This window comes from Coenobita brevimanus, chromosome 4 (assembly GCF_032717465.1).
Source record: "Coenobita brevimanus isolate Jiangsu-jjx chromosome 4, ASM3271746v2, whole genome shotgun sequence".
Taxonomy (NCBI): Eukaryota; Metazoa; Arthropoda; class Malacostraca; order Decapoda; family Coenobitidae; genus Coenobita; species Coenobita brevimanus.
In genome coordinates this window covers 37,547,137-37,560,745 of record NC_136957.1, presented here as the reverse complement: position 1 = coordinate 37,560,745, position 13,609 = coordinate 37,547,137, and the positions used below count along the sequence as shown (strand labels likewise).

Genomic DNA, 13,609 nt, shown 5'->3' with positions numbered 1-13,609 from the left:
AACTTCCTGTGTATCTTACCTTCGTAAACTTGAATATTGCCATTTATACAACATACTATTAACTGTAAAAAACTTTCCAGTATATCTGACACATAATGTTGTTTTTAGACTATATTTTGAATTGTAAAAACTTTCCAATATAATAAACTTCCTTGCATTTTCCTTTGTACAGATCGTGTACTTTGATATATTAAGGATACTGCCAGTGTAATTTGATCTTTGTATTTTACCATGTACAAAAGTTTTATTATAAACTGGTATGGACATAATGACAGTATTACCGTTAACTTGTATTATGTTGCGTAGAAGTTATATTTTAAACTGTTAAGGAATTTCCAGTTTGATTCTTGCACTGTTTTCAGCCAACATCTTCTCGAGCTAATTTCCTTCTTTCCCGCGCCGGATTCCTGTACGTGGTTATGAAGGCAGTTGTGTTGAAAGTGGCTGGTGTGGAGCATTAATAGGCTATCCTCCCAGCACCACCACACTCATAATGGCTCGGGATTAGGGCTCGGAGGTGTGCAAGAGCGGGGAGGCTGGAGGAAAGAGGCAGGACTAGACTGGAGTAAAAAATAAAGTCTGAAAATTGTACTGGCGATCTAGATTTTATTTAGAGATGAGCATTATTACTATCAGCTTCCTTTAACTGATACAGGGTTTTTTTTTATGAAGGGAACAGGTGGCAGGACAAGACTGGAGTAAAAAAATAAAGTCTGAAAATTGAAATGGCGATCTGATTTTGTTTAGAGTTGAACATTATTAAGATCAGCTTTATTTTCCACCTGATAGGAGTTTTTTTTTATGAAGGGAACAGGTGGCAGGACTAGACTGGAGTAAAAAAATAAAGTCTGGAAATTGTACTGGCGATCTAGATTTTGTTTAGAGATTAGCAGTATTAAGATCAGCTTATTCCTTTAACTGAAATGGGTTTTTTAATGAAGGGAGCAGGTGGCAGGACTAGGCTGGAGTAAAAAAATAAAGTCTGGAAATTGTACTGGCGATCTGATTTTGTTTAAAGATGAGCATTATTACGATCAGCTGTATTCCTTTAACTGATAGAGGTTTGTATTTGCTGAATAAAATTTGTCTATAACCAGAAACAATTGCCAAACTATATTTCCCTGCAGGTCAAAAGCCTTTATCATCAAATTTATTGGTTCTTGGCTTCGTCCACCTAGTCCCAGCAAATCTGCAAATTTCATCACTCTATCTTGATCATGTTTCTTCCTCTGACACCATCTCTGGGTTGACAATCAGTTACCATATTTCCGTTATGTTCCTATGATGTAATCTTCCCATATTCATTTATGTCTGTTTTTTATCCTTTCATGTTGTAACAAAGATAATCTCTTTTCCGTTCATCTGTTGAGAGAGAGAGAGAGAGAGAGAGAGAGAGAGAGAGATTTACTTTGATGAAGTATGATTTGAACAGTGTACAGCACTGTGAAATGAAGACCCAGAAATTAATTTAACTTTTCCTTCTCCACATACAGTTGGACGAACGTGGAGCCAGATACGAGCCCGGCCTAGCCCTGGGTGCCTACACTCTCACGTGGCGGCCAAACTGCACTCGTCCATGATCGTGTTTGGGGGAGAGCGGCAAGGGGAGGTGCTGAACGACCTATGGCGCTTCCACTTTGGTAAGACACTCACTATACGGTACATTATAGTAGACCTTCATTATAACGGACTACATGGGGGGAAGGCCAGGTTCGTTAAAGCCGATAGTTCGTTATATCAGAGCCCCCTCCCCCTTGAAGTGAAAGTTCAAGCACATGTTTGAAAATAAATGAGTACAATAGCATATTCTTGTACTAAAAATGTTATGTATACCCTATTTACACTAACATATCCCATAAAATCACACTTCTGCAGCTTGTTTCACATCCTTGTCATAGCACTTCTTCATGACTAGTACAGTATAATTATATTCTGTTATTATAACCCAGCAAGTATGATGAGGAGAGAACAATTCAGGTCAGGTCAGAGTAAAAAGGGTAGGAAACATGTATTGCAACCCACTGTGACCCATTCAGTGATCATTGTTCGAAATAGCCAACAAATGTTCATTGGGCTTTATGGCACTCGTTAAATCCGATATCCACTGTATTGGGGTTTGCTTTAGTGAGTGTTTACTTAACTAAAGTCATTTTACTCGAATTGGACCTAAAATTTCCACCTTTCCATCCTGAATAGTGAGTTGTAGAAATAGATTGATACTCAATTATGATGCTTGCCACAAAGTAGCAATATTAAAATTATGTAGAACAGCAGTATTGACTCATCTTGCCTCAGAGCTAAGTGAAATAAGCAACAAAAGGACGAGAATTTAGATCATTAGAGTAAAAAAGAAAAAGTATAGATGTTAATTCAGTACTTAATTTGGTTGGTTCTTAGTGGCATAAAGATCCATAGTTCCTTGTCTGCTCAGTTCATTCCCAGGTTTAGTCAGATCGAAGGGATGATGAGGAAATTCATTCCTCATAACTGCAGCTTGTCAAATTTCATACAACCTCGACTTAGTAGTCTATTCAGGTTGTGAAAATAGCCCACATCCACCAGATGAAATCAAATGGACTGTACAGTAGTTCACACCATAACATTACATAGATGTTGCATATTGTCCCTCGGCTGGATTGTCGTCTCCCAATACCTAACGTAAAATCCAAGCTGTGTTTCAACCACTTAAGGTGTTAGCTTAGTTTTTGATGAACAGTCCTTCTTCAAGCATTACCCAGAATAATTTTCCAAGTACTTAACATGCTCAGCGTACAGCCTGTTTGAAGAGAGGCAAATATATCTGAAGATTGCACAGGACGGTAAACATGATAATAAGTATTTTTATGTATATTTTCAACGTGTTATATTCCAAGTGCCAAGTTACGGATGTAAACTTTGGTCAGAACTGTAATTATGTATTATAATATTCTTTCCCAACTATTCTGGGTGACTAGAAGTGAATGTAATACTGTCACCTTGTACCAAGACAAGGAGAAGCCTATGCACGTTCTTAATGAATTATTTACAGAATAAAATTTACTGAGTACAATTTGTACAGCTTTCACATACAGTCCAGGTAAGTAATAAATTTACTAACTGATAATTATTAACAGGTGAGAGAATCCAGCCCATTTAATTATTGTTGATTAATTCATCAAGGCCTCTAGGTTTTGACTCGGCTCTGAAACAGTGCAGAGGAAGTATTGACTGAACTGTACACATGGTCGTTGCTGGGGACCAACTTCTAAGAGGTATAGTAGGCGTCATAGCATCTTGTTCTTGGCGACTTCTTATGCCTATTACACGGTTATATTCCCTTTTTTATGCTAGATTTTTAGTAACGGCGTAGTCTGAATCAGTAACATTCAAGAGGATATAAAGGTGTAATGCTTAAAGTAAATTGCTGAAGAAAAGGTGTGAAATCTGCAAAGCCACTAATAATATGACCCCGAGATTCGCCATGTTCTGGTTAACGGCTTTTTGCTGAAGATTTCTTCTTTTTTTTTTATGCTAGGAAGAAGGAACCAGATGCCACGAGCCCGCAATAACTGTTCCTCCCAAGAGAAAAAGAAAATACAAGAGAGCCAAATTCAAGATCCGATCATTTAGAGATTCCTGGACACACTGTGTTTGAAAGACTGGATATCATAGGAAGCAGGAAATACAGACAGAGGGAGACAGTTCCAGAGTTGACCTGTTGCATAAATGAAGGACTGGGAGTAACGGTTAACTCTTGCATTAGAGAGTTGGACAGAAAAGGGATGAGAGTTTGCCGCTAGGCGGGTACTACGCGCCCGTCATAGAGGTGGAGGAATGCAAGCAGACAGTTCAGAGGAGCAGTGACCATTGAAGTAGCGATAGAAAAGAGATAAAGATGCAACAGTGCAGCAAAGAGACAGAGGTTGAAGGGAGCCAGTAAGAAGAGGAGAGTTAATGAATCGAAAAGCCTTTAGATTCCACCCTATTCAGAAGAGCTTTATGTGGGGAGCCTCCCCACACATGCGAGCTATACTCCAGACAGGGGCGGATAAAACCCGTGTATACTGTAGAGTCAACAATTGTGCAGGGGTAAAGAAGGAATGGAGTCGGCTTAGCACACCTAATCTCTTGGAAGCAGATTTTACAAGAGATGTAATATGATCTTTCCAAGATAAGTCCCAAGTGAATGAAACCCCAAGCATGTTCAAGGATTATGCAGGATTAAGCTGAATATTATTAAACATTAGCGGGTACGCCTGTGGAAGATTTTGTCGGGTTGATAGGTATAAGAACTGAGTCTTTGTTGCATTAAAAATAACAAGATTATTTATACCCCAGTCAGAGATACGAGCCAAGTCAGACATTAGGCGTGTCATAACCTCATCCCTAGTTTCCTGAAGTAACTGCTGAGATGGACGTTGCGGGAACCGAATGGAAAGTTGAAGGGTGGAGTCATCAGCGTACGAGTGGGTAGGGTTAGATGTACAGCTTAGAAGGTCATTGATGAATAAAAGAGAGTTGGTGATAGGACAGAGCCCTGAGGAACACCACTGTTGATAGATCTTCTCCTTATAGACGATCTCTGGCATTATGGGATAGTGGTTGACTTTCAGTGAGTACCACTGAATGTTCCCATTCCTGAAACTATCTCCCCAAATCTTAGTTTCCTGCATTTTAAGTTCTTCAGTCTTATTTTCTTCTTGTCAGGAATCTTTTGAATCATGCTAAGCCTTGATTCTCACAGTCTGTGTAGGAACGATCCAGAACACTGCACTGGCAATCCTCGTACATTCTTTTCACATGACATCTTTTCATAATTTTGGTGAAGCCTTTACATTTGCACAAGATCTGTGATTTTCAACACTCTGGCATAAATTTGAATTCCAGAGCTGCCCTCCTATGGTGTCCATCTGTTTCTGTGGTTTATCTCAAGTCTCCCATCTGATTCTGTAGGTGCTGATGTAATCATCCACCAAAATTTAAAACTTTAGTTGGGTTCCTCAGGGTTTGGTCCTATCACCATCTTTTTTGCTTTTATTTTGCTGATAACCTTCTGAAGTGTACACATAGAGAATAGTTTATAGACCAACCATGTTAACAGTGCGGTGAAGGCAGCGGGTTTGATTGTTTCTGGATGGTGTTTCATTCTGATGAAAACGGAAAACGGCATGAAACCTCTGATTACTCGGTTTCAACTTATCCCTCACACTGACTCCCTTCAGCCTCTGCCTCTTCACCAGTAATTTGGTACTACAAGATTTATAGCTGTTCTTAGATCTTTGTATGCATCTCAGCTGTATATTCTCACCCTTTGTTTGTTCAGTCCTTTAAAGCAGAGTTAACCAGTACTGTCTGTCTTTCATGTACACAGCAGGTCATTTTTAACCTATTCTTCAGTCTGCCTATCCCATTGCCTATGGACTTCAGTTTAAAAACGAGGTGATTTGAAATTTGGCTCTCTATTATTCATTTTTCTTGGGACTTCAATTTAAAAATGAGCAGATTTGAAATTTGCCTCACTTTTGTTCAATTTTCTTGGCAGGGTTTTGCAGGTAGGCTATGCAGTCTTTCTTCCCAGTCGGTCAGATGAACACTGTTTTGACTCATTTATTCAACTTTATAAGGAAGGGACAAGTTTTGCATGCTTTCAGCTTTTGCTATTTTCACACTCCTTTTCTTAAAACTATCTGCATATCAGTCAAGCAAAAGCATACATGATAAGTGTACGAACTAAATCAGATGTATTAACTACGGGTAAAAAAAAAAAAAAAAAAAAATCGTTTCCTGGCTAGCTGATTTCTGCTTACGTGAAGTTGATAATATATAATGCGATATTTATAAAGATAATAGCAGTATAAAAGGGAATATGATGGTGCATTGAGGAAATGTTACACAAGAGACAGGCATTGGTAAGATTTGAAAACCGGGGAGTATAGTGCGCAGTATTGCAAAATGAATGCTGAAAGTCCAACAGTTTAATGCCTCCTACTTACTACTTATTGTAATTTGGAATTTACGACCTGTAAATAATTTGACTATAATAATGCTAAGTCTTGTAATTTACTAGATTTATTGAGGGAATTGGGTTGTTTTATGTATATTCATGTTATGTCTATTTTACTAGATTTAATGAGAGCTATCACCGAACGGAGCTATTGAGGAAAGCAAGTCGGTATTACGGAAAAAGTGTGGGTATAATGTATATTTTTAGTACCGTGCTGCTGAACATGGTCATTAGTGAGGTGCATGCATATATATTCGTACCAAGAGTAAGGAATTTCACAAATAGACAGTCGAAGTGTGACGTCTCGTAACCACGTTAACCATGTGCTGGTTCTAAACAAACAGCAGACGATGCCAGTTGTCCCATAACAGCAAAGCACATTAAAAATGGTTTACATATTAACGAGCTGCGATAACCAGTCAGAAGCTATGAAGTGTTTTTCTTTTGCTCCCATTGGGATGAAAAGGAAATAAAACGTGGGAAAAGCTAATAAGTATAGCCCACAAATCTCGTACTTCATCGTCACTAGTTTGCAGCTGTCATTTTAGGTATTACAAGAAAATAAATATAACCACCACTTTAAAGAAATACGGACGAAATTTTCCTGTTGATGAAAGTAAGAAAAAAAAAAAACTTGCACAGGATGAGGAGAGTGCAGAATGTAGGAAGCCTAAACCAGGTATGAGCAGTGTCCAACTTATCAACTCTACTTGAATCAGAAAATATTATCCTCCAGGCAGTTAAAGAATGCCAAAGGAGAAATTAAGCTTTACGAAAACTGGAATGAAATATGAAGGAGGACTGCATTCTGACAAATTCATACATGACAAGATTGAATAGGGATACTGTCAATGGGGCGTTTACAACCATTTTTTGTATGATTATCAGATGTGTGCAGTTATTTTCAGGTACAGTACACTACTTTAGGGGCAGGAAGTTTAATCAGCCACTGGAGAGGAATCACGTTTTTTTTAATGCTAATATATTTATACCGGAATTAAACTAACCCTTACTTAGCCAGAAGATTTCACCAACGTAAAGTAAATGTGAGAAACTACATGTACTTCAAAATCTGTCATATGACTACTATGAGAGAAATTTCTAAAAGAGAAGAGAATTTTGTGTTCTTTGGAAATTGCAGAATAGTTTTAGATTGCAGTCGCTGAAACTGCTATTCCATCCAAAGTGTCAGATCAAAAGACCACATACAGTATTCAACATTTATTGTGGCCATGAAAGCATTGATATTTCTGTTATGAGGTGCATCAAGAGCCATTTTCAGTTCCAGAACATGACTCATATATCCAGTTTTATTTAGTGGTTTTTATACACCTCAGGTACTGAAAGTGGTCATGGGTATCTGTAACCTTTCCAGTTCAAATTCTCTCCTGTAAAAATAAACTAAAAGATATCACTTGATTCAAGACGTTAATGATAGTTTATTGCATAGTGTCACAAATTATCACACTAAAGCTTTTTATTCCTCCACAGCTACGTGCACCTGGGAGCGCCTTGTGTCCTCGGGGATCAGGCCACAGCCGAGGTCTCAGTTCTGTGCATTTGTTGCCCCATCGCATCATATAAAGGGTCCTCGTTTCCACAGTGCATCCTCCCACACGGGTTCCTCCTCTGCCAGCAGCAGCAGTCGTAGCAGCAGTGGCTATGGCAGCTCCTACAGTCATGACTCCTACCGCACTAGACGGATCCACCCGGACAGTTCCAATAACCCAGGAGGCAACAAGAGTGGCATGGAAGGAGACAGCGATGCAAGGACGTGTGGGTGCCAGGAATGTGTGGATGATGATGACCTCGACCTCGACCCAACCAAGCTCCGCAATCTCATCCAGAAGAACTGCACCAATGCACCCACCACACAACTCAAATTGTCCATCTCAAAGTTTTCACAATTAAATCTGTCCCATTTAGGTCGATATTACAGTTACAGCATGCTGAGTAATGATAGCACCGAAAGTATAGTTGAAGAGTCTCTTGCAAGTACTTGCGATAGCTTAGGTAGTAAAATTGTCAAATCTCAGAGCATTCACTTCATGGGGAAGGACAAAGAAGTAAAACCTGAAGGAGTAAAGTCGGGTATGACAAGAGACATAGCGTCAGTACCCAACTTTGGAGACCTCAAGAGTGAAAGCGAGGAGAGCAGTTCAGCCTCACATATGCCAGTCAACCAAGTGAAGGTCATAACGGTCATGCCAGCTGAAGGACCAGCTGAGGCCAGTCTTGAGGATGATCCATCTGATCTCATGGCTGGCATCAAAGGTCGTCTTGCTTTTAGTCAAGACGACACAATCCAATCAGCTGACACCAGTATTAGTGAAAACCTCATGTCATTTTCATGTACCACTGACAGTAACCTTAGCAGCAATACTAACCTCTATGGGCCAGCCAGTTATAACGCCAGTGGACTTAGTAGCTTTGCTAACCCAAACTATGTAGGATTTGACCCAGGTAGAGAACCAGAAAGAAATTCCGGAGGTCTGCTTAGCCAAGACTACTGGCGAGCAGGAGCCCTGGATCTAGAAAGTATGAGGCACAAGGAGTTCGCTGAGATGTTGAGAACACCACCAGACTCTGGCATTGGTCTTGGGGTTGAGATGGAACGCAGAACACCACTTGACCTTACTATACAAACACTGGAGGACTTTGTGACATTTGACAGCCAGAATGCAAGGTTCAACAAGAGCCATGCCAACGACCAACCTGCACGAACCAATGGAAGCTCCACCAACAAACCTACCTCTGCAGCCAAGGTCACATTCTCTTCAGGTCAGCCAGAGCAATCAGGTGGTTCTACTAATCAGGGGTCACAAGGTGCACCAGAAGGAAGCAGAGATCCTCCTGCCCCTCGTATCAATCCCTTCATGAAAGAAGAGCCTGTGCGAGAAGCCCACACTCCAAACGCTATGTATATTGTGGGTGGAAAGGAAATCGACCAGATGACTGCATTCAAGCGACCCATATCTGTATGGAAGCTGGATCTTCCCTTTTAATAGTGTTTATTATCCCATGGCCTCTGTTAGTTGTATTAAGATGGTTATGTAAGATAATAGTTGCCTTCCATCCATTATAGAGATGCATTTTGTACAAAGAAACAAGGAATCACATTCATTTTCAAAGATAGGCATTTCCAAAATATATTTTCCCCATCCGATCTCCAGGAGAGTGAATGTAGCTGCTGTGTTAGTCTGTTGTTATATCTGTCCATGTATCCCGTCCTCGGCTGTCATTAGGCTGGATTGGCTAGTGTTTATGATTTTAGACCCTGTCAGAGGGTTGCCCAGATTACCATAGGTAGCAAAATATAAGTTTAGTGCTGATACTGTGAATATATATTTTAGCATTTTATTTATGTGTGTTATTGTTATGTTTGGTATGAATATGTTCGCGTAATTTGGGTAATGGAGTTAGCTATAGTATAAGCATTTATTTGCAACTAAATAATAATATGGTATACTACTTTAATCAAACTTTCATGCAGACCTGGAGCAGATGTGGTGTTGCATGACTTGGTTATTTCATAATCAAATGCTGTGTTTTAGCTTATGTAGTAACATAAGAACACTTTGTATTTTATTTTAACTTAAGTATTTTAATCATATATATTACACTGATAATCAGCTAGTCCCCCATGATGTAGGGAGTGGGAAGAGGAGGATGTCAGATGTCTTTCAGATTTGTATTTCTCGTACAGACTGTAGAACTCTCGAATCGTTAAAAAAAAAAAGTAATTAAAACATACATCAGTGTTAAATTTGTGCCATACATTGTGATGGCAGCTCAAGTTATACAATATCTAACAGTTTCTCCGTCTGAGGTAAAGATTAAGCATTGTAACAGCATTGGGGTGGTTTTGGAGCAGTATGCAATCTGCTGTTTTTAACTTTGTAGGCTGCGGACATTGTTGATTGCACCCCTGCAGACAATTCTGGCCAGTCAAATATCCATAGTTTCGATGAGTTAAAGTAAATAGGAAACAAAGGTGATAAGGCTATTTAGAGAGTTGACCAAGATTATTTTTAGTCATTAAGCATTGCAAGATCAATATCATTTAGAGTAGCTCGTAAGCCAAACTAACATACAGTATTTTTTACCAGGAGAAATCTTAAGGTCCCTTTCCCTAGTGGCCCGTGTGCTTCTTTAACATAGCATACCAGAGGCATATTTTTGAATACCTTTAGGAGTTTGTAGGTTCGTATGGCAAGAAATACGAATATGATGTAGGACTTACTTGTAATACTGAGAGAGGAGTCAAAGTTCCAGTTCATCATCTCTAGTCTTACGGAGTCTTTACTATCAACTATATATGCTGTACAATTAAGTGTTGTTGCTTAGTATTATTTATTGGGAATGCATGTAAATATTTCTGTGGTAGATTAAAAACCCCTTCCCTTCCATGGACTTGGTTGCCTGTCTTGAGAGCAGAGTAAAATAGGAACATAAATGTCAGTTTTTACCAGGTTACGAATCATGCATCTCATGACATTAAAGATGTTATGTTTTTAGGAAAGTTATAAAAATACTATAAAATGTCAAGGAAGGATGTCAGTTACAAGACTGCATGTAAATGAGACGAAAGTTTAATGAAAAATATGCCAAAGTAAATCTGTTTCATTTTTAATTATGTGTAACGAAGGATATTTTGTGTAAAATAGCGAATGTTGAAGACAGAGTCATATATTGTTATTTTTATTCACTTAAAAATAATTTATTATTTTTTTGTTTATACTATTGTTCTATTGATAAATTTTGTTTTACTTCATTTGATTGTACATATGTGACAGTATGACTGCCAGTGTGAGACTGAAATGTGAAGAAATTCAGTCAGATAATAATTTTCATACCATCTTCCATAAATATAATGCGAGTGCAACTCGTGTTGAAGTGTATTTTATAGAAATTTTTGCTGCCTGCCATATTCTCCAAAATACTTAGAATAAACATAATTGGACTCACTTAGATATTCGTAGCATAGTAGCAAAGAATGATTCACTACATACTTTGAAAGTTTTTAATTTCCCACAAAAAAGCCAAATGTTAACAAGGTTGGAGTGGATGTAATATGGTACCCAAGCAATGTGTAATATGTGTGCATGGACTTTTTGTATGGATATTATTATTCCATTTGTTTTATTTGATGTTGCTTATTGTGTTCGGTGTTTGCATTCCTGTCACCTAATTGAAACAAGATATATATGTGCCTGTGGTTTGTACAATGTACCGTTAACATTGTTTTAGTTTTCTGTGTTGTTGGTATTGTATTTTTAATCATCAGCAACTTCCCTGCATACCTGAAATCAATAAAAGTCAAATGTGAAATTGGGTTGCTTGAAGAGTAGGTTTGTCAGTCAGCATTAAAGTTCCTTACTGAGACTTCTGTGGTTGATGAAAATGGACTTAAACAATAATTTTCCATGTTTCGTTGTGTCTTGACTTTTGAGAAACAATACGGCGAAATTTATGCTGAATTATTTACTTTAATGAGCAGCATAAGAAAATTCAAGACTGGAGTACAGCGTGCAGTTGTGTTTGAAAAGATTTTTGTCTCATTAAAATTAAATGTGACAGGAGTATCGATAGTTTCTTTGGCTGACTGTAGACCCTGCAAGCAAATCATATGACAAAAAAAAACAATGGACTAGTTGTTAAGTTGACAGTTAATTCTTTAAATTGTTACAGATTCATAGCTTTGTCTTCAAAACTGTATTGATTGTATTCTGATATGTAACTGTTGGCAGAAGTTTTCTTGACTACCATAGAGTGATATGGAGCTCACGGTTATCACAAAATGGAAAGGTGGTGAGCACAAGCCACCAGATTTTGAGTCATCTGTGAAAACCTGTGACAATAAGATGGTGATAGTGTGCATGTCACTTTACAAAGCACATATCCCTTTCAAATCCAAATATTTCTTATAATTTTCATCTGATTACCTCTATGTTAGGCAAATTTATTCATCTGTAGGGAAAATCCACCAGGTCTGAATGGCATACAGTTACTGTATAATTGCCAGTAAAGGGCCCAGACTCGTCATATAACGTGACTTTCAGTAATTCGAGTCCTTGTATTTGTCCTTCACAGTCTTAAGTTATTCTTTCACTGGCAGTGTTAGCAGTGACAACAGATTCCCACACTCACCCACTTCCAGTTTCACTCGAGTGATAGGCAGTAGGCAGAAAACTTTTTTACTAACAACCTTAATTTGATTTACTAACTTACTCAAGTGAGATCATCGGCCATTCTCTTTGTCTCCTTGTGTAATACATATGAGTTGCTGGCAACATTTTCTGAATTTCACAACACAACCAGTAACTCCAGTGTTGACCCACTGCCTGAGTTGCGGTGTGTGGTGGTCCAAGTGGAGATGGTAGTATCAAGAGACTTTGTACTCCCACTCATAGCTGTTGAATCCTGTCACTTTTTTTCTTATTCGATTTAATATTTTCAGTCTTTGCGAGACATTTGGTAAGGAAGACGTTAGAAACAGTTTCCATTACCCCAGAATGAATGAAGTTGAAGGTAAGTAAAAGAAACATGATGTCCCTGGGTTGAAGGGACTTGAGAATTCCATTCATGATTTTTAAATGGTTTGCTAGCTCTTTCAGCCCATGAGACTTCTCCTCAGTTAAATAAAGAACTAGCAGCAACCAAAATAAACACATCCTTTGTTTGAAGGGAATAATGGAGCTTGTTTCTAGTTCGTTGACTGAACATTCAAGTTATTCAGTGTTGTATAGTAATTGCAGATGCTGAGTATCGGACATTTTAATTTTCTTAGTTACATTTTGTTATCAGTTACTAGAGTCTTATCAGATATATATATAGTTTGTTTATATCTGTCGCCAGTGCGTAGCAACGTACTGCATTTTTATCAGAGCATTCTGCAATCTTGAAACTTCCCATCGAGATTTGTTATCCAGTAGTGCATTCCATTATTCTTTCTCTTGACAAGCATTTGGCCTGTTAGCAGTGACCCTTCCTGCCACCACCACCAACCTTTCAAACAACCATCCAGTAAACAGAGGCCACAGGGAGGTCCCAGACACACTTCCCTCCAGTTGGACCTGGTTATACTGCTCTTAGCTTGTCGCACCCTCCGTCCAGCGGGCACTTATCATCCTGCTTAGTCTACTGTTGTAAATTTTAAAATGATTCCCATATCATGACTGTGTTATACTATTAAACTGTATTTTTCCTCTCTTACATCATGTCGTCAGTCATGTTAAGTCTTATCTTCCCAGTTTATAGTTCCAGGCATTAAAATCCAACTACTGTGGTATCATTCATTATCTTACAGTTTCAGTCATTTATATCAGTGGTGTCAGTAGCTCTTACCCACACGACAATGGTGTTGCCAAGAAAATTTTAACTGTTGCTGGCATCATAATTTGGGGAAACCTTGAGAAAGAGTGAATAAGTCAGTAAATATATAGTCTGGGAATCTGTAGCACATCAAGTGCAGAGTAATCCTGTTGGGTTAAGAGGCTTTGTATCACATCTGTATAGATTTATTTTTCATACTACACCCATATATTCTTGTGTATGTTGTATGTCGCAAATGTCAGCATAAATTGCAAAAATATCGTACTGGAAAATACTTACCTGTCATAGGCA

General features: G+C 38.4%; 1 protein-coding gene across 1 annotated transcript in view; it reads left to right on the top strand.

The window, feature by feature from the left end:
- The window catches only part of LOC145395716 (uncharacterized), a 134,481-nt gene extending 125,493 nt beyond the window's left edge, over nt 1-8,988 (top strand). The window contains exons 5-6 of the mRNA XM_080269260.1: nt 1,494-1,640; nt 7,475-8,988. Coding sequence (XP_080125386.1) covers nt 1,494-1,640; nt 7,475-8,988 — 1,661 coding nt within the window. The remainder of the gene's footprint in view (nt 1-1,493; nt 1,641-7,474) is intronic.
- Nucleotides 8,989-13,609: the final 4,621 nt, after the last annotated feature.